Source organism: Erythranthe guttata, chromosome 12, assembly GCF_056151865.1.
Source record: "Erythranthe guttata isolate IM_541 chromosome 12, IM_541, whole genome shotgun sequence".
Lineage (NCBI taxonomy): Eukaryota > Viridiplantae > Streptophyta > Magnoliopsida > Lamiales > Phrymaceae > Erythranthe > Erythranthe guttata.
The window spans coordinates 18388740-18406434 of NC_142544.1; the positions used below are offsets into that span (position 1 = coordinate 18388740).

Sequence of the window (17695 nt, forward strand, 5' to 3'; positions counted from 1 at the left end):
AATAAAATTTCGTAAATATATTATTATTATTTTTTTTCAGTTGTTTATTTTAATTTTTTTTTTCTTATATATATTTTTCATGTTTTATTTTAATTTAAAAAAAATGGTTTTATTTTTATTTTCGTTTTTTCATGGGTTTTTCTTTTTTCTTAATTTCGATTTTTTTTAAAATGGTTTATTTATTTATTTTTTATTTCCAGTTTTTTTAAATAAAAATCACTCTATATAAAAATAAAAACCACTCTGCATAAACAACTATATAACCAGGAAAACCACTATATATAACAATTATATAACATGAAAACCACTATGTATAAACTTATATAACATAAAAACCACTATGTATAACAATTATGTATAACATGAAAACCATGTAAAATTGAAAACCACTCTGTATAACAACCATGTCAACATAAAAACCACTATGTATATACAGTTATATAAAAATTTGTACAAAAATTATTGAAAATCCCTAGAATTATTTATACAGATTTTTATAGTGGTTTTTGTAAAAATTTTGAAAACCACTATAAAAATCCGCGAGGGTGTGGATGTGGTCGTCCGATGGGGCTGCGAGAGTGTGGGTGTGGATGTGGGAGTGGGTTGTGGAGAAAAGAGGGAGAGAGGAGAAAAGAGAGAGACGCTACGGGTTAAGAGTCGACTCAGCCAAACTACGGCTTTTTCGACTGTCAACACTACCCCTCTCTCTTCATTGGCTGCTTTTTTCTTCTCCCATGGGAAGTTCACATTCTCGTCTCCGAACGGTGATTTCTCCAAAAACCCGCCTCGTATATTCAGGAATATTCATTCCTCAACATGGAATATGTCCTCAATCGACCCCTTTTCGACCACTCCCTTTGTACCCTCACTCTCGTCATCGATATCGTCTTTATAGCCGAACGTCTTTACAACAGAAACTGTGCAGACGATAATAAATTAAAATCAGAAGTACATTGCTTCCAAATAAAATCACATCAAAGTTGAACCCAATCAATTTCAATGGAAGATTTCACTCTGTAATTCAGAAGATTCAATTACAATTGCTTAGGTGCAAGTTAAAAACATTGATTTCAAATTCGAAATTCCTAATTTGTAAACTGCCGACAAAATCCGTAAATTCAATCAAATGAGAAACTAGTAGAGAAGAAATCTAATTCACAACCAGCCCATTAGAAGAGAGAATATCCAGTCACCTCTAATAGTTAAAAATTACTACCCATTTTCGATTATGAAATTAACAGACGATGAACATTCATTCATACTGTAAATCGAACTCAATATAACGAATTCAACGGAGTGGTTAGGTTATAAGAGAGAGAGATTACCATGATTGCAGTAGAGAATCAAAAAGTTTGTAACGATGAAGAGAAATATATTCTGAAGCCGGCTTGGAAAAAATATGTGAGAGAGAAAAGTTGGGTGACGATGATGGCGGCTTGGAAAAAATACGTGAGAGAGAAAATAGTTTGAGAGTATGGTTTGGGAGTTTGGATGGACATTATAATAAATTAATATTAAATAATAGAATTATGCCAAATAGGAAGAAGGGTATAATTGTGAAATTATATTAATTTTTATTAATTAAAAGGGTTTTGGATTTATCTTAAAAATGGTAAAAAAAATTGGACTCATTGTAATGGGAGGAGTCTAACGAGGGGTGTTTGTCAAATAATCCCTAAAATAAATTCTAATAATACAAAATAAGGAAAATTACAGTTTTCACCCCTCAAGTTTACACCAATTTCACATTTGATCCTCCATGTTTACAAACAACGCATTTAGTCCCTCATGTTTCAATAATTTAATACATTTAATCATTTTCGTCAATTTACCATTAAACCATCAGTTAAGGTAGTGACAGGTATATGCTTGATTCCGTTAGTCCTAAGGAAAAATTGACGGAAATAACTAAAAATGTTAATTTTTTAAAACACAGAGGGACCAAATGTAAAATCGGCGCAAACTTGAGGATGAAAACTGTAATTTTTCCCCTACACAACATATAAAAAAGAAAGAAAGCATATTCACATATCCTTTCCCACTAATCTACAAACAAATCTGATTTTCAGCATAAAAATACAATTACCATCAACTAAACAACAACAAAGCAACATATGAAGTAAAAAATCATCTAAACCAAATTTCTCTCATCACACACACACAACACCAAATCTTACAAATCTTTACTCCGATTCCACAACCACCTCAGACGAGTTATCCGATTTCATCAAATTCTCCATCACCGATGCAGCACCGAGCTGCTGAGTCGACTCAGCAGGCTGCATCCCCCCGGTTTTCTTCTTCTCCTCCTTGAGAAAAACCTGCCTCGGCATCACCTCCAGTAGAAAGTTCCCGCCATTCCATACAGTTGCAGATACCTTCAGTACTTGAAAAGTCACATGCAATTCATACGACAAGAAAATCGGCACTGTGAGCGCAGTCGTTGCCAAAGTGAACATAGCCTGAAGCAGAATGTACATAAACAGCCGATTTTGATCCCCGAGCAATCCACTCAACCGCCACCATAGGTTGTTTGCTTTCTGTGCTTTCTTCGAAAGTTCCCTATCACAAAATGGCGTACGTGTGAATATATCGAAAGAATGGGGGGCAATATGGTCCAAGAAAATATATGCAGTGAACGAGAAAAACCTGTAAGAAGTCATAACTTCTGGATCTCGGAGCAGTCTTTGTCGGCGAAGCACGTCGACTATGAGGAAGTAAAGAAGCTGCCAAACGATGTAAGCAACTAAAGGAACGATGAAAAGCCATGTCCAAAGGTACGACTTGTTTTCTACGTAGGGCCATGATGCTCTACGAGCAGTTCCCTCGGGGTGCATTGCTTCGAAAAATACCGGGTCCCACCATCGTATTGTGAAGAAAACCAATCCTATAAGTCACGTTTGCAAGTAAGGAATCAGTTTACCGATTAATGAAAATCACAGAATTCTGTGAAGAACAGATCATGGTGGAAAGTTTCGGAACAAAAGCGAAGATTACGAGTACTGTTTCAACTGATTCAAAAAGTTCGGCTCGTTTTTCGGTTTTGTATTTTCTAGAATGATGATGGTGTAGTTGAGGCTTCGTTTAATGAAATTCATGATTTCAACCCACCATACGGAAATAGTTTCGAATCAAAGACTAATATAGACAATAAATTCTCGTACACACAGTGTGAACTTGGAGGAGCATCAAGAAGTTCAAAATCCAAATGACGGGGATCAATTAAACACAAATTAATAGTTCAGAACCAATCGAGCAAAATGTAAATAATTTTCGGGAAAGAAAAGTGAACTCCTACTTACCAGGCAAGAGATGTATAAAGACGCTTACGATTTTGTCCATAGAATTGAAAACTAAGCTACATCGCCAAACAATCAGTGCCCATGCCAAAGGTCCCTGCACCCATTTATGTATCGTAAACGAAAAAAAATGAAAAATGAGAACCGAATCTATCGATATCGGAAATTAAGTGAAACTATTCTGATTTTCTTACCTCTGCAAACGAGAAGCAAACCATAAAGAGTTTCTCGTTTTTAGGATAACACAAGAGCATGATCAAGAATATTGTATTGGCGTAATAGCAAAAGTCCTGTATAACAACGTAAACGAGTCGTCAACGTCTTCTCTTTTATATATGGTCGAAAAATTAAACTATAAAACCGAGACCGGAAAAAAACACAGCCAATTGTACTCTGACAACACAAATAAAATGCAAGAAAATGAAGTCGGAACTTACCAGAAGATAATAGTGCCATTTCTTGTACCGGTAGTAAATCCATCGAAGTGGGACAAAAATAACATAGAACAAACAATACAGATATCGAACATCTTGCGGCCCTGATCGATCAAACCACCAAAGGACAATCCCATGAAACAATCAATATAACATATCACAAATTTGTACCGAAGCAAAAACAATTATACTCACTTGCACCCAAAACAAAGCAGAAGCCACCGAAGCCAAGAACACCAAGCAAATGCGTCACCTAAATGCCACAAAAAAAATCCGATAAACACAACCTCGAATCCATCATCAGAATATACTACAAATAAAGTTCGTTTTCTAATCAATCCAAGTAACTGCAAACGAAATAGACATTATGTTCCTTAACTCAATGCAACAACCCCCGTAAGTCCATACTCGAAACCCGATTAAAGATTCTTGAATGTAAACAGCCAAGTAAGTATCGATATGTGAAAATCGATACCTTATTGATGAATCTTTCGTGCTCTTCAGCCTGTTTAGCGATCTTAACGGCTTGTTTCGACAAGAGCTCTTTCGTCTGAACCGCTTGTTTCGAAAGCATTTCCTTCGTTTGTGCCACTTTCTACACAAAATCAAAATTCACCCCCCCAAATCAAGAAAAAAAACCCAAATATGATGAATCCAACTCGAGAAAATCTTAATACTTAGAACAACAAATACTCACATATATACATACATAAACATATACATATAATGTAAAGAACATAATTAAAAAGAAAAATTAATACCTTGGATGGATCTTTGAGCCTTAGTTTAACCTTATTCCCATACGAATCCTCCACCTCCATACTTTCTTCATTACCCGCCATTCGCCAAATCTTTAATCCCTTTTTTTTTTTCTGTTTCAACTCTCTCGTCAAAATGATTGGGATTTGATGATGAAGAAGAAGAAGGTTGTTCGCGTGTAAATTATATATATATATATATATATATATATATATATATATATATATATATATATATATATATATATATATGAATTCGTTTTGTCTCTATCTACCTGTTCTTCGATTGAATGCAAAAAAATATATATATATTTATTAATAGTAATTAAATAAAAAAAAGCTAATCTTTGTGATCACAGTGGCGCAACCCCAGCCCAGGATGATTATTGATCTATAGTGCTCTAATTGTGGTTGATTAATACGATAATTTTGGGGCCTGATTTTCATTTCATCTTTTACTTCTTATAGGAATATTCCTTTATGGTCAAAATAACTGTCCTTTTCATTTCTTTTCTTTCTTTTTTTTTAAAGAAAATTTTCCGAGTTCATTTAGGTAATTGGAAAAAAATAGGAAATAATTGGTTTTAATTATTTACTTTTAAGAACGATCGATCATACGATGAGAGTGGGGGTTGGGTTGGACAACCAACCTATCTATAGATAAAAAAATGAATGAGTATCTAAAGAGATTAAGGTAATATGTTGCGGTCTGAAAAATGGCTAAAAACAATAATTTCTAAAACATAAAAATAAAAACTCTATAAAAAAATAGAATAACACGGGCAAAAGAGGAAGTACAAACTAACGGGAAGACATAAGTATGGGATGGTCACAGAAAGTTTGAGAAAATCGAGAGAGTCTGCACGCCTCATCACAACAGCCGAAGTCATTTACAGTTCGATTAAATATGATGGAGCATGTATAGCGATTGTGAAAAAATGTGGCACAGTTCGACAAAGGAAATAATTGGTTAAATAAACTTCACGTTGACTGAATATATTAAGGTTGACTGAACACATAATATTACATATAAATACATGAATATATACTTTAAATATGTAACTAAGATATACAAATATAATATTAGATGCTAACATGTATCTAATTTGAAATATATAATCATCTTCCTTGTATAAATTAAATAAATAAATAAATTGGTTCTTGAATAACCCATGCACCTTGTTGGTGGTGGTGCATATGATAGATATTGTTCCCACTTTTCAAGAAGTATAATAATTTTGCATTTATGCCTATTAACTTTTTGATATTATTATTGTGAAATTCTTTTTCAATTATCCTTATTGGTGCAAATCAAGAAAAAATATTAAAATAGTAAAAGAAATGGGCATTTCTTCGATAAATCCCAAACACAATCCACATAGCTTTCACCACATTTTCCCAAAAAATTCAAGTCATTTTAATGCCCTTAAAATCAAATGTAATCCCCACTTTTTCAACTCAAATTGATTTTAAATTTAAATGAGTAATTTTGTTTCTTCGCCGCCGCCTCCATCTGCAACGCTCGTTCAACCACCATCAAACACGACTTTAAAATTTTGGTGAAACATTTATTATACTTTCTCAATTATACTCTTACTAAGCTTGATTTACTGAGAGATAATTAATAATGAAATAATCAATGAGAAGACGTATTCTACTCACTTCGTCGGATTTTTCCTAGAACCCATACATATTTTCTTATCCTTTTTTCATTTATCACAAAGACAGAGAGAAATGGTTAACATTTCAATTTTTGCTCAAAAAATAAAATTATATATATATATATATATATATATATATATATATATATATATATATATATATATATATATTTAATTTTTTTTCTTTTGTTTTTCTGTAAGCACAAAATAAATAACTGGCATGTTGAATAATCTGATGGAGGTGGGCCATCCGGCCCATCTAGTTCGCGGTTGAATTTGAAATTTGCAATGGCCCATTTTGAACCAATCACACTCAAATCTGGGATATGTTGCCTCCAAAATGTACAAAATTCAAAATACAGATTTAATTCTTATTTATATTTATGTATTTGAATAATAAGAATATTGTAACATCTAAGTTGACGTCTCACCAACTACTTTCTAAACATTTAATCCAAATTTATAAATAAAGAAAATTTAAATATTTGGATCAATTTCAATTGTTGTCACATTCTTAATTTTTTTTAGTAAATGAACCTGCAACCAACTATATAGGTTCATTGGAAAAACCTACACTCTTATACAATAACTTGCAAATCATACGAGAGATGTAAACCATATTAACTTGCAAATCAATTTACACAAGTTCATTTGCTCAATCGCTATGTCATCCCTTGCGTGACAATTGCAGATAAAACAATAAGAACACAAATGCTCGATAGAATTTTTCGTTACTTACAGAAGTGATTTTATATCAAAAAAGTAGCTCCATACATACTTTTAAATTATAGTTTAAGATAACTTTGTTTTAAAAATTATATTTGTGAACATTCTGAATTTCACTGAATAATTGCTTTTAATATATAGTTTTGGGATCTACTTAGTTTGAATTTTGTAAAATGGAAAATGTATTAAAATAATAATTGGGGCAGAAGTGAGAGTATTCAAAAATAGAGGGGCAACAATGAAAATTGCTATACGTTTCTTATGTTTTCAGCTTCAACTTTGAATTAAACACGCTCACGCCAATAGAGAGAGAGAGAAAGAGAGAGAGAGAGAGAGAGAGAGAGAGAGAGGAAGCGTCTAATAGCGGAAAAATTGCCCACATATTTCGTAGGCTCCTAGCTGTAAGATTCTTCATCCTCTCCACCTCAATTTCTTTGCTATGTTCTTTAATTTCAATTTTTACGAAGATAAAAATGCTGAATACGTTTGAGAATATGCTTCTAGTTTGATTTTTTTTAGGAGCGATAATACCTATGCACAAATGAATTTTAATATTTAGCTATTGCTTTAGTTTTATTCGGCGCAGAATTTGAAATTTGCAGAGCTGTATGTATTTGAATCAGAATTAGGGGATTGCTTTTTTGATAAATTTTGGACCTTTTTGCGCGCTTCTATTTGTGGGTGTTCAATGTTCATACAATTCCAGAATGATTTTATGGATGGGTGTATAACATTGGATTATAATTGTATTAAATAATGTAGTTTGCGAGGAGATAATGTTGTCGAAAGCCGACAGCAGAAAGAAAGCCGGTGAAAATTCAGGAACAGGGAGGTTTGGAAATGACCTCGAAGCCATAAGCAAAGCTCTGTATGGTGATAAAACTTTGTCGAGGCTTGCCAGTTCCACAGCAAGTAGTCGATCCAAATCCGTTGGAAAATCCAATTTGCTCGATTCCAAGATGAAGCCGAAAGATGCTGCTAAGAACAATTCGAAAGAATTGGTGGACAAAGAAAAGAAGCCCTCAATTTGGAGCTGGAAGGGTCTAAAGGCATTGACCCATATTCGGAACCGTAGATTCAATTGTTGTTTCTCTCTCCTAGTCCATTCAGTCGAGGGTTTACCGTCTTTCTTCGACGATGTTTATGTCGTTGTGCATTGGAAGAGGCGAGATGGTGAGCAGATGACTCGTCCGATTAGGGTTTATCAAGGAGTGGCCGAGATTGAAGAACAGCTGACTCATTCTTGCTCTGTGTACGGTAGTAGGAGTGGGTCCCACCATTCGGCAAAGTACGAGGCGAAGCATTTCTTGTTGTATGCATCTGTTTATAATGCACCCGAGCTCGATTTGGGGAAGCACCGTATAGATTTGACACGTTTGCTTCCTCTCACATTGGAGGAATTGGAAGAGGAGAAAAGCTCGGGTAAGTGGATGACTAGTTTCAAGCTATCGGGTAAAGCGAAAGGTGCAAAAATAAATGTTAGTTTTGGATATGTTGTAATTGGAAATAATAGCAGCGAGCCGTGTAGAAACAGTAATGTTCCTGATGTACCGATCTTAAGGCAGAACAGATCACAGACGGAGAAAATCCTCGTCGGTCAAATTGATGAATTGAGCATTCGTAGGGTGGGGAGTCTACCTGCCAGGCTGTCGACCTTAAACAATTCCGAGGAAATAAAGGATCTTCACGAGGTTTTGCCTGTATCGAATTCGGAGCTCTGTGAATCGGTTAATGTGCTTTATCAGAAATTGGATGAAGAGGCTGGAAATAAATTGGATGTTGTTGAAACTCATAAACAGATTTCATTTACACCAACCGATGATGGTGGTGAGAAAGTTTGTGAAACCGAGTGGGAGATTAGTGAATTTTGTGTTGTAGAGAAAGGGATAGAAGAGTTCACTAAAGAAGAGGTGCGGCCGAAAGAGGATCCTTCGAAGGTTATTTTAGAAGCTTCCGAAGAGGTTCTTGAAACTAACGATGATGATATGGAGGTGCCTGTTGATGTAGATGCTGCTCTTCATAATCCCTCAACCGAAGCTTCCGAAGAGGTTCTTGAAACAAATGATCATGATATGGAGGTGCCCCTTGATGTAGATGCTGCTCTTCATAATCCCTCAACCGAAGAAATTATTTCTCAGAAAGACGAAGAGAGTAACATGTCCTGCAAAGAATCACTAATGAAAGAACTGGAGACTGCATTAAGTTACGCCACGGATTTGGTGAACGAAGGACAAGATTCTCAAGATGACGAAAGTGATGCTTTGGAACTAGAAAGTCATAGGAAGGGGAAATCTCTTAGCTTGGATGATGTCACCGACTCAGTGGCCAGTGATTTCTTGAACATGCTAGGTATCGAGCACAGTCCATTTGGCTTGAGTTCCGAAAGCGAACCGGACTCTCCAAGAGAGCGCCTTCTGAAGCAATTCGAGAACGATACTCTCGCAAATGGAGGTTTACTCAACTTCGATATCGAGAATGATCCAGAAGAACCCGTCAGTGAAATTCCAATGGGGTCTATCTGGGAAGCGATCTCAAACGATTTCTACCAATCTTCGATATGTGAAGGCTTTCAGGAGATTCCCGAGATAGATACAGACGCATTTAGGGGTAAATCGAACGCCTCGATATTAGAGGATTTGGAAACCGAGGCTTTGATGCGCGACTGGGGCATAAACGAGAAAGCGTTTCAACACTCTCCGCCTAGTCATTCGGGTGGCTTTGGCAGTCCGGTTGACATCGTACCTCCCCATGAGGAGGTTCCTCAGCAGCTTCCTCCACTAGCGGAAGGTTTGGGACCCTTTGTGCAGACTAAAAATGGAGGCTTTTTGCGCTCGATGAACCCTGTACTTTTCAAGAATGCTAAAAGTGGAGGCAGCTTGATTATGCAGGTGTCTAGTCCGGTGGTGGTGCCTGCAGAAATGGGCTCCGGTGTAATGGACATACTTCAGGGTTTGGCTGCTGTCGGGATTGAGAAGCTGTCAATGCAGGCGAACAAGTTGATGCCTTTGGAAGAAATAAATGGGAAGACAATGCAACAAATAGCATGGGAAGCTGCACCGAGTCTTGAGGGATCTGAGAGGTTTGTCATTATTGTTTACTGTTGTGAAAATTCTATTTCTTTGCGGAAGTTCAAAATTAATTCCAATTCTGTTCCAAAAAAAAATTGGAAAAATTTTCGGGTCGCAATCGGCGGAATTTGGAAATTCCAAAATTTCGGTCACCTATATACAAAACACATAATTTAATATTAATATTATTGGTGTAATTTTCGGAAATTTAAATCGGATCAGAAATTGGAATCTAATAGTCCGTTTTAAAAAATAAAAAAGTCGGAAATCCGAACTTTTGATTTTTAGAATGAAAAATATTGGTCCAAAATAGGAAATTTTCGGACCGGAATCGGCGGAAGTCGGAATATTTCTCTTCCAATTTCCACCCCTAGATATATGTTTTTGTTGTCTTTCAAAATTGTGATTCAATTAATAGTTATTATGCTAACACATTTATTCCTGCTCCAGTCAAGGTTTATTTCAGCATGATGAATATGAAATTAGGCGAAATTCACCTGTTGAACAGAAGAGGGTGAAAGGAACATCCTCCGTCAATCGATCTGGTAAACCCGATGCAACTTTGTTCGGCAACGACACAGAATACGTTTCTTTAGAAGATCTTGCCCCTTTAGCAATGGATAAAATCGAAGCTCTTTCAGTAGAGGGTTTGAGAATACAATCCGGAATGTCGGACGAAGAAGCACCTTCGGATATCACCACACAATCGATCGGTGAATTCTCGGCCCTCAAGGGAAAGACCCTCGATGGAGCTGGTGGATTGCAACTTCTTGATATTAAAGATGATAATAATAATGAAGATGTTGATGGATTGATGGGCTTATCTCTAACGCTCGACGAATGGATGAGGCTTGATTCAGGTGAAATCACTGACGAAGATCTAGTCAACGAACGAACGTCAAAAGTACTTGCTGCCCACCATGCCACCTCATTGGATCTTTTTCGAGGAAGATCGAAGGGGGACAAGAAACGTGGCAAGGGTAAGAAGAAGTATGGTTTGTTGGGTAATAATTTCACCGTGGCATTAATGGTGCAGCTTCGTGATCCGTTAAGGAATTACGAGCCAGTGGGTACTCCAATGCTTGCTCTTATTCAAGTCGAGAGGGTTTTCGTACCGCCGAAACCTAGAATCTACTGCACAGTTCCTCGTGTAAGAAACTCCGATGAAGAAGAAAAAGAAGAAGAGGAAAAAGAGGTTAAGGCTGAAAAAGAGGAGATTATAATTGAGAAGCCAATTGAAGAAGAATTGGTTCCTCAGTATAAAATCACTGAAGTGCATGTTGCAGGGCTAAAAACGGAACCGACGAAAAAGAAGCTGTGGGGTTCGACAAACCAGCAGCAAGCTGGGTCCCGCTGGCTGCTGGCGAATGGAATGGGGAAGAAGAACAAGCATCCATTGATGAAGTCAAAGGTTGTCGCGAAGAATTCGAATTCAAATTCAGGTACTGCTTCTTCTTCGTCTACGAAGACTACAACAGTACAGCCTGGAGAGACATTATGGAGCATCTCTTCACGTGTGCATGGAACAGGGGAGAAATGGAAAGAACTCGCAGCACTTAATCCACATATTCGAAACCCTAATGTTATTTTTCCGAATGAAAAGATCAGACTGTGCTAGGATTTAAAGTGCAGCTGGAATTCTTTACATTATATGTTTTTTCGGAATTGTATTTTACAACGGTACTTTGTTCCCTTTTTTCCTTCCAATGTCGGGATTCTATCTAAGTAGTAATTACTCGAAAATATCTTCTTGATCATCCTCAATAGATTCCAAATGCTTCCTCTTCTCTTCAATGAGCCCATACTTTCTGAGCACCCACAGATTCATGCGCACGGCATTACCTATAAAGACAACCACCATAAGAGTTAGCCATGTCAGCACCGAAATCTCGGTGACCTTGCGCAAGACAGCCTCCAAATTGCGCGGTGACATGTGGCGGAGGGTGACGAAGTAGGTCACCACCTGAGACGTAATAGCGACCCACATGATCACCATTTGGTACCACATCCATCTCCGTTTCTTAAGGGGCAATCCACTAACGAGCAAGAGAATTATGCTCAAAGACGAGAGGAAAGCTATCGTGTTGAAAATCATGAAAATGCCGTACATTTTCGGTTCTTGATATGCCATCACCGATTGGCCGACTGAGTGGGGATTGCTGACCGGATTCCCGTTTTGGTCGACTGTGTAATCCTCTTGCCAAACGCCACCTGGTGGGGTTAGCCCGGCCTGAAATGCTACTGTAGCTATTAGAGACGCAACCACCATTAGTGCGCTACGTTTTCTGCCAAGCCAGTCGGTCGATTTAGGGTTTGTGATTGGCTTCTTGATTTGCCTCGCTTTTTGTGGAGGTGAGTTATCTGTGATCAAATGTAGATCTTCGACAGTCGAAGCTCCGGATTTGAGAAGGGAATATTCGATTTCCATATCTGTGAGTTCCCGAGGGCTTTGTTTTAGTAAATCAAGAGATGTTAATCCACTCTTGTTCAATGAATTTACTTCCAATCCATTCAATGTGACCAAATATTTGATGATCTGCTCAAATTAAAACAACTATGAATTACTACAACAACAAAAAAATGTGATAAATCAAGAGAGAGAAAGAGAGGAGAGAGAGAGAGAGAACCTCAACATGTTTCTTGGTGACTGCAATATGCAGAGCAGAATTGCCCTCACAATCTTTCCAATTCAGTACTTCACTATCTTCCCCAATTTCTTCACCCAACAGCTTCACCGCATCCACTCGATTCCACTTCACAGAAAGGTGCAAACCGGTTTCTCCACGGTCGGTCCGATCCCGGGTCGACTCCGGTTTGACCCGGACAAGCTCGGCCAGTACCGCCGCTCTACCCTTGATAGCCGCCACATGCAGTGGGGTTCTGCCGTCCATATTACGGACGCAGACCGATTCGCCGCCGTCCGCGCTGGTTAGAAGCTCCCTCACGACAGCCACGTGGCCTTTGGCCGATGCCAGGTGCATCGGCGAGCATCCGTGCGAGTCCAACTCGGCGGCCAACTCGGGCTTACGACTCAGTAGCTCCTTGACGAAGCTGAGGTGGCCCAACGTAGCGGCGGTGTGGAGGGGCGTGTCGGAGATGCAGGCGACTATGATCTTGTCAAGTATCAATGGGTCTTCTTCCAGAATTTGCAGTAGCGAACTCACGTTTCCTTCCAACGCTGCCTCTGATAATCTTTTCTCCATTCTCTCTCTCTCTCTAGCAGCAAATTCCACTCTCTCTCTCTGCACATGTATGTATACATAATACATGTATATAAGCTCATCTATACAAAATACTCAACTCCACTCCAATTTTTTGAATTTTCTTTTTTTTTTTTTCTATTTAAAGCCGCCAATAAGGAATAAAGTTTAAATTTTGATATTTTTTTGTATTCACTCATCAATTCAAATTAAACAAAACAGAACAAAGTTAAAAAGTTTCTTAGAAACTTCTCTTTAGTCAACCAACGATTTCATCAATCCCCTGCTCAAAGGTCAAAAATATCCAATATCCCCTGCTTATTAATTGTTCATACAAAATTATCAAATTATCACCGGGTTGATTTGAACCGTATATTTGATTAAATAACTACCCACTAAGCACAGATACACATGAGTGTGTGTGATTATGTGTAGACGTACGGTTCAAATCCACCCAGCATCTAATTTCCCATAAAACGGGTTATAACCCTGCTACAAAAAGTACGAGATACGCGCATGGATTAACGACACAAACAAACGATAAAGACAGAAAGATGCACAACCATAAAAAGATCTCTACAATAAACATTTATAAGATCTAAAAAAGAAGAGGGGCAATCCTGGGTGTCAATGGAGATGTTTTTTTCAGACATGAATAAGTATTAGAGAATTAGGAGCAACTGGATAAATGGGGTTTTACGAAGGGCGAACTCTCTTGTTACTACTACAGACCGGGCATTTGTACTGCTTGATGTGCTCGGCCCTAGCTGGAGTTATCTTAACGCACTTTCCATGGAACCATCTCTCGCATATGTCGCAGCAGATCCAGAACTCGTCCGATGCATAGTTGTCTCCACATGCTCCACACAAGGTTTCTCCATGCTCGTCGTCTTCCTCGTCTTCGTCCAATCCCTCGTTGTTCTCGTCTTTTGGTGGGGCCTTTGGCATTTTCACCTAAATTTCGGGGGAAAATGGCAAGGTCGTGAATTTTAGTTACGGAATTATACAGATGGAATTACGAGCAGTAACATATGAAAACAAATTGAGTGTTTATCGGAAACTTTGCAGCCGAGACATGCTCAGGTGGAAACATGATAAATTCTTGCGGGGTTAAAGAATAATAATGTCGTTGATGGAGGAAAAGTGAGATGATGTAACATGCTCAAGCAATTAATGATGCTTATTATAAAAGCTATGCTACATGATTTGTAGCAGTAGACCAAAATCTTTTGATGTATAGAAGAAGATATAGGGAAACAAATAAGATTTCGATTTTTCTTCTTTTCATCTTTCAATCACTGTTAATTAATCATCAGATAATGATAAGAACCGTGTCAGAGATGAACTGAAATATTCATTTACGAAAACCAACCGTGGACGACAGTCACAAATCTCAAAAAAAGTAAACTATAAGTTTCCTGCAATCTTCAGAAGATGCATGTCGATGTGCATAAAAGTTGAAAAATCCTAATATTCTATTAAAGAAGGATCGGCACAAATACAGGGTGGATTAACCAACTTCAGTCGGCTTTATTAGCCCAGCAGTAATTTCAAGATCAAAATAGTAAAGTTCATTTATACTTGACTATATTTAGGTTCATCGTAAGTGGGGCAAAACAACTCAGATATTCTATGAATTCAAATATATGTAAGAGTAGCCCACACGTGTATTCCAAATGATATAGAAAGATAATTTTACCGGTTTGGTGTTTGACTTGGATTTACTGCCACTCTGGTTTGTAACAGATGATTTCTCCTTCTCTTGCTTTTTTGCAGCTCCAGTCACAACTTCAAAAACTGTCGGAAGATCATTTATCATATTGAATAGACGTTTCCTGCATCGAATAACAACAAAAAAAATGAAGCCCACAGCAAAGCAGATTTCACACACATTCACCTGGTTATTATTTAACAATCAACATTTCAGCATATATGATCACTCAAAATTACCCCCGACAAGGTTCAAATGTATGCACTAAGGGCCAAAGTTTGTATTCATGGGAGGGTAAAAAAATAGAAGGAAGCGGGAAAGAAAGCACTTAATTCTTTGCATTGGGAATCATGAAGATCACACCTAAACAATATTGAAAACGCATAACAAGATATTTAAAGAAATAGAACGGGGAAAAAAGGAATATTTAAAGAAGTTTATAACTCAGAAAACGATTACCTGTCAGCTTTATCAAAACCAAATCGAGCACCGAAATAGAAAGAAACAGAGAGTAGCCAAGCGTCACTGTGGACAGCAACAAGAGCCAGCCAGTCCCTTTCTTGCATTCCGTCTCTGGCAAAATTTATGCCTAAAGCAGGTTCTGGAAGCTCAGGTGGGACCTCCTCAGCAGGCAAATTAACTTCCCACTTCTCATTAGGAAATCCATAAAGACAAAGATTCTCCTTCTCTGCAAAATTTCCATGTTATCGACAAAAGGAAGCATCACTTATAGAGTATAGGCTGCTTCGAAATAGAAATTATAGAAGATATCCTTTGTTATGGACTAACAAGTAACAACACGTACAGCATAAGATATCAGTACACTCAGCAGAACTCGTTGAAATTTCAAATTAACAACGCATACAGCATAAGATGATAGGCCAAATTTTAGCTGTTCAAAAATAGAAACCTACTTCCAGTTATTTTTATTATGTGTAGTTTTACTGGTTGGTAACTGTTAAATACGTAGGGGCAAAATATTACTGAATCCACACAGGGTCTTGTATATACTACACGTAGTGAAACACACCGAAATAGTTTTCCACATTTGATTTACAAACAATCACACACGTGTACATATGGACATGTGTAAAATATGTATGGATCTAAACACGTGTATCGTAGGATATAATCCGGTGAATTTCAGTGTCGCGTAGCGTAGAACAAACTTTCCCAAACTTGCACCATCGTCGCCATATATGAAACAATAGGTTAACAAAAATTTAAACCTAAACTGCAGTTTGCATATAATTCAAAAATTAGTAACCATTAGGCCAATTAAGTACACCAAATGACACCCCCAACCAGGCAAAATATTTGAAGTAGCATAATATTTTTTTTTTAAAGTAAAAAATAAGGGGTAAATTCAAAAGTCATACAAGGATAAACTCATAAATACCGCCAACAAATAAATTAAAAAAAATCCGATTGAAAACACCGAAATATATGGTAGAAAATTACTATAACTCACCAGGATCACACTGTTGGAAAAATTCTTCGACGTCTGAAAATAAAATATATAAAAAATTGAGTCAGAAAAAATATTAAAAAAAATTAAAACGTAGCGGAATGCACAACAATCAACAAGAAGAACCCTAGAACTTCAAAAAAATCATACAGCAAAACAAAAATTACGCAGGCACACAAACGTACAAAGGAAAGCCAAAAGAAAAAAGAAAAAAAAAAAAAAAAAACGCACCAATGGTGAGAGCTTTAATCAAAGCGTCGCGTCTGCCCTTGAAATCTCTGAAAACCTCTTCCACCGTTCGAGGATTGTTAAGTACTCCTCCGTCCATGGCTGCTTAGTTGTACACGCACAAACACGCTGCACTGTGTGCTATCTGAGCAATGGTTTCAAAATGAACTAAAGAGCTGGGGGTGGGTGGGGTGGGGGGTGGGGGTTAAGAACAAAAAGAAAGGGGGGAGTTTTGGGGGCACAGATAAGAGTTATACGGACTTTGTGGGGGTATTTTCGGAATTACAGTTAGGATTGTCTGGGAATGGATAGGAACTTTATTCTGAAAAGGAAGGAAAGGAAAATTGACCTGCTGTTACTCTAATGTAGTAGACTACTTAATACCCTTTCAAATTATAACAAATGGAAAAGTTCAAACTTTATATTATTTCCCGAAATAACAAATGTTCGATCTGTAAATTATTGCACGAGAACGAGATTTATTCGAGCGTATATTTATTCAAACCGTATTATACAGTTTGAATAATTTAGGCTCGAAATTAAAATTAGAGACGTATATTTATTCACTTGTTTGGAGGAAGAATCGGCTGTCTCTATACCTAGGAGTTGGGTTTATTCATTGCTTTGTTGAAATGATTTTATATAGTTCTTTTTTATTTATCTTTGAAACTATATTTTTTTAGGGTAAATTACGGCCACGGCTGGGATAAGATTAAATTACGAAAAAATCTCTCTTGTTTAGGTAATTACACTCACCTCCCTCAACTATAAATCTTGAGTGGTGCTATTTTCACCACCAAATTATCTTAATTTACCATCAAATATTGTAAAATGTCATAAATAATCCTAAAATTTATAATCCACCGTCCTTCCTTATATTAATTTAATTCTCATGTGTTATAACTTATTTTTATTTTATTAATTTTTTAAATTTTTTAATTTTAAAAAAAAAATTATGATGTTTTCGATTTTTTACAATGAAATATTTATTACAAGATATTTAAACTTTCATATCAGATGACAAACAGATTATGTAATTTTTTAGGAAATAAAATTATATTAAGGCAAATTGGCTAATTCTTGAAGAAGTTCAGGATTCCATGCAATCAATCTTAATTTATTTCTCAAAAAAAGTGAATTCC

The 17695-nt window shown here is 36.8% G+C and overlaps 4 protein-coding genes and 1 long non-coding RNA gene across 5 annotated transcripts; 1 reads left to right on the forward strand and 4 right to left on the reverse strand.

The window, feature by feature from the left end:
- Nucleotides 1-310: 310 nt before the first annotated feature.
- On the reverse strand, nucleotides 311-1489 carry LOC148766655 (uncharacterized). Its single transcript, XR_016034762.1, has 2 exons — nucleotides 1326-1489; nucleotides 311-917 (listed from the first exon to the last, which is right to left on the reverse strand). It is a non-coding gene; the product is annotated as an uncharacterized LOC148766655 (long non-coding RNA).
- A 514-nt stretch (nucleotides 1490-2003) lies between these two features.
- On the reverse strand, nucleotides 2004-4811 carry LOC105968156 (hypothetical protein). The gene is made up of 8 exons (XM_012992778.2): nucleotides 4495-4811; nucleotides 4209-4328; nucleotides 3929-3986; nucleotides 3737-3837; nucleotides 3494-3589; nucleotides 3303-3396; nucleotides 2650-2887; nucleotides 2004-2562 (listed from the first exon to the last, which is right to left on the reverse strand). Exons 1-8 carry the CDS (start codon nucleotides 4573-4575, stop codon nucleotides 2184-2186), a joined length of 1167 nt encoding a protein of 388 aa, XP_012848232.2. The 5' UTR covers nucleotides 4576-4811; the 3' UTR covers nucleotides 2004-2183.
- Nucleotides 4812-7060: 2249 nt separating this feature from the next.
- On the forward strand, nucleotides 7061-11689 carry LOC105968038 (EEIG1/EHBP1 protein amino-terminal domain protein). The gene is made up of 3 exons (XM_012992633.2): nucleotides 7061-7279; nucleotides 7641-9957; nucleotides 10397-11689. The coding sequence occupies exons 2-3, from the start codon at nucleotides 7655-7657 to the stop codon at nucleotides 11562-11564; spliced, it is 3471 nt and encodes a 1156-aa protein (XP_012848087.2). The 5' UTR covers nucleotides 7061-7279; nucleotides 7641-7654; the 3' UTR covers nucleotides 11565-11689.
- Nucleotides 11515-13336, reverse strand: LOC105968039 (ankyrin repeat-containing protein BDA1-like). The gene is made up of 2 exons (XM_088826708.1): nucleotides 12574-13336; nucleotides 11515-12482 (listed from the first exon to the last, which is right to left on the reverse strand). Exons 1-2 carry the CDS (start codon nucleotides 13213-13215, stop codon nucleotides 11679-11681), a joined length of 1446 nt encoding a protein of 481 aa, XP_088682834.1. The 5' UTR covers nucleotides 13216-13336; the 3' UTR covers nucleotides 11515-11678.
- Nucleotides 13337-13667: 331 nt separating this feature from the next.
- LOC105968041 (PHD finger protein ALFIN-LIKE 5) lies at nucleotides 13668-16863 on the reverse strand. The gene is made up of 5 exons (XM_012992635.2): nucleotides 16557-16863; nucleotides 16329-16361; nucleotides 15317-15545; nucleotides 14846-14981; nucleotides 13668-14100 (listed from the first exon to the last, which is right to left on the reverse strand). Exons 1-5 carry the CDS (start codon nucleotides 16651-16653, stop codon nucleotides 13843-13845), a joined length of 753 nt encoding a protein of 250 aa, XP_012848089.2. The 5' UTR covers nucleotides 16654-16863; the 3' UTR covers nucleotides 13668-13842.
- Nucleotides 16864-17695: the final 832 nt, after the last annotated feature.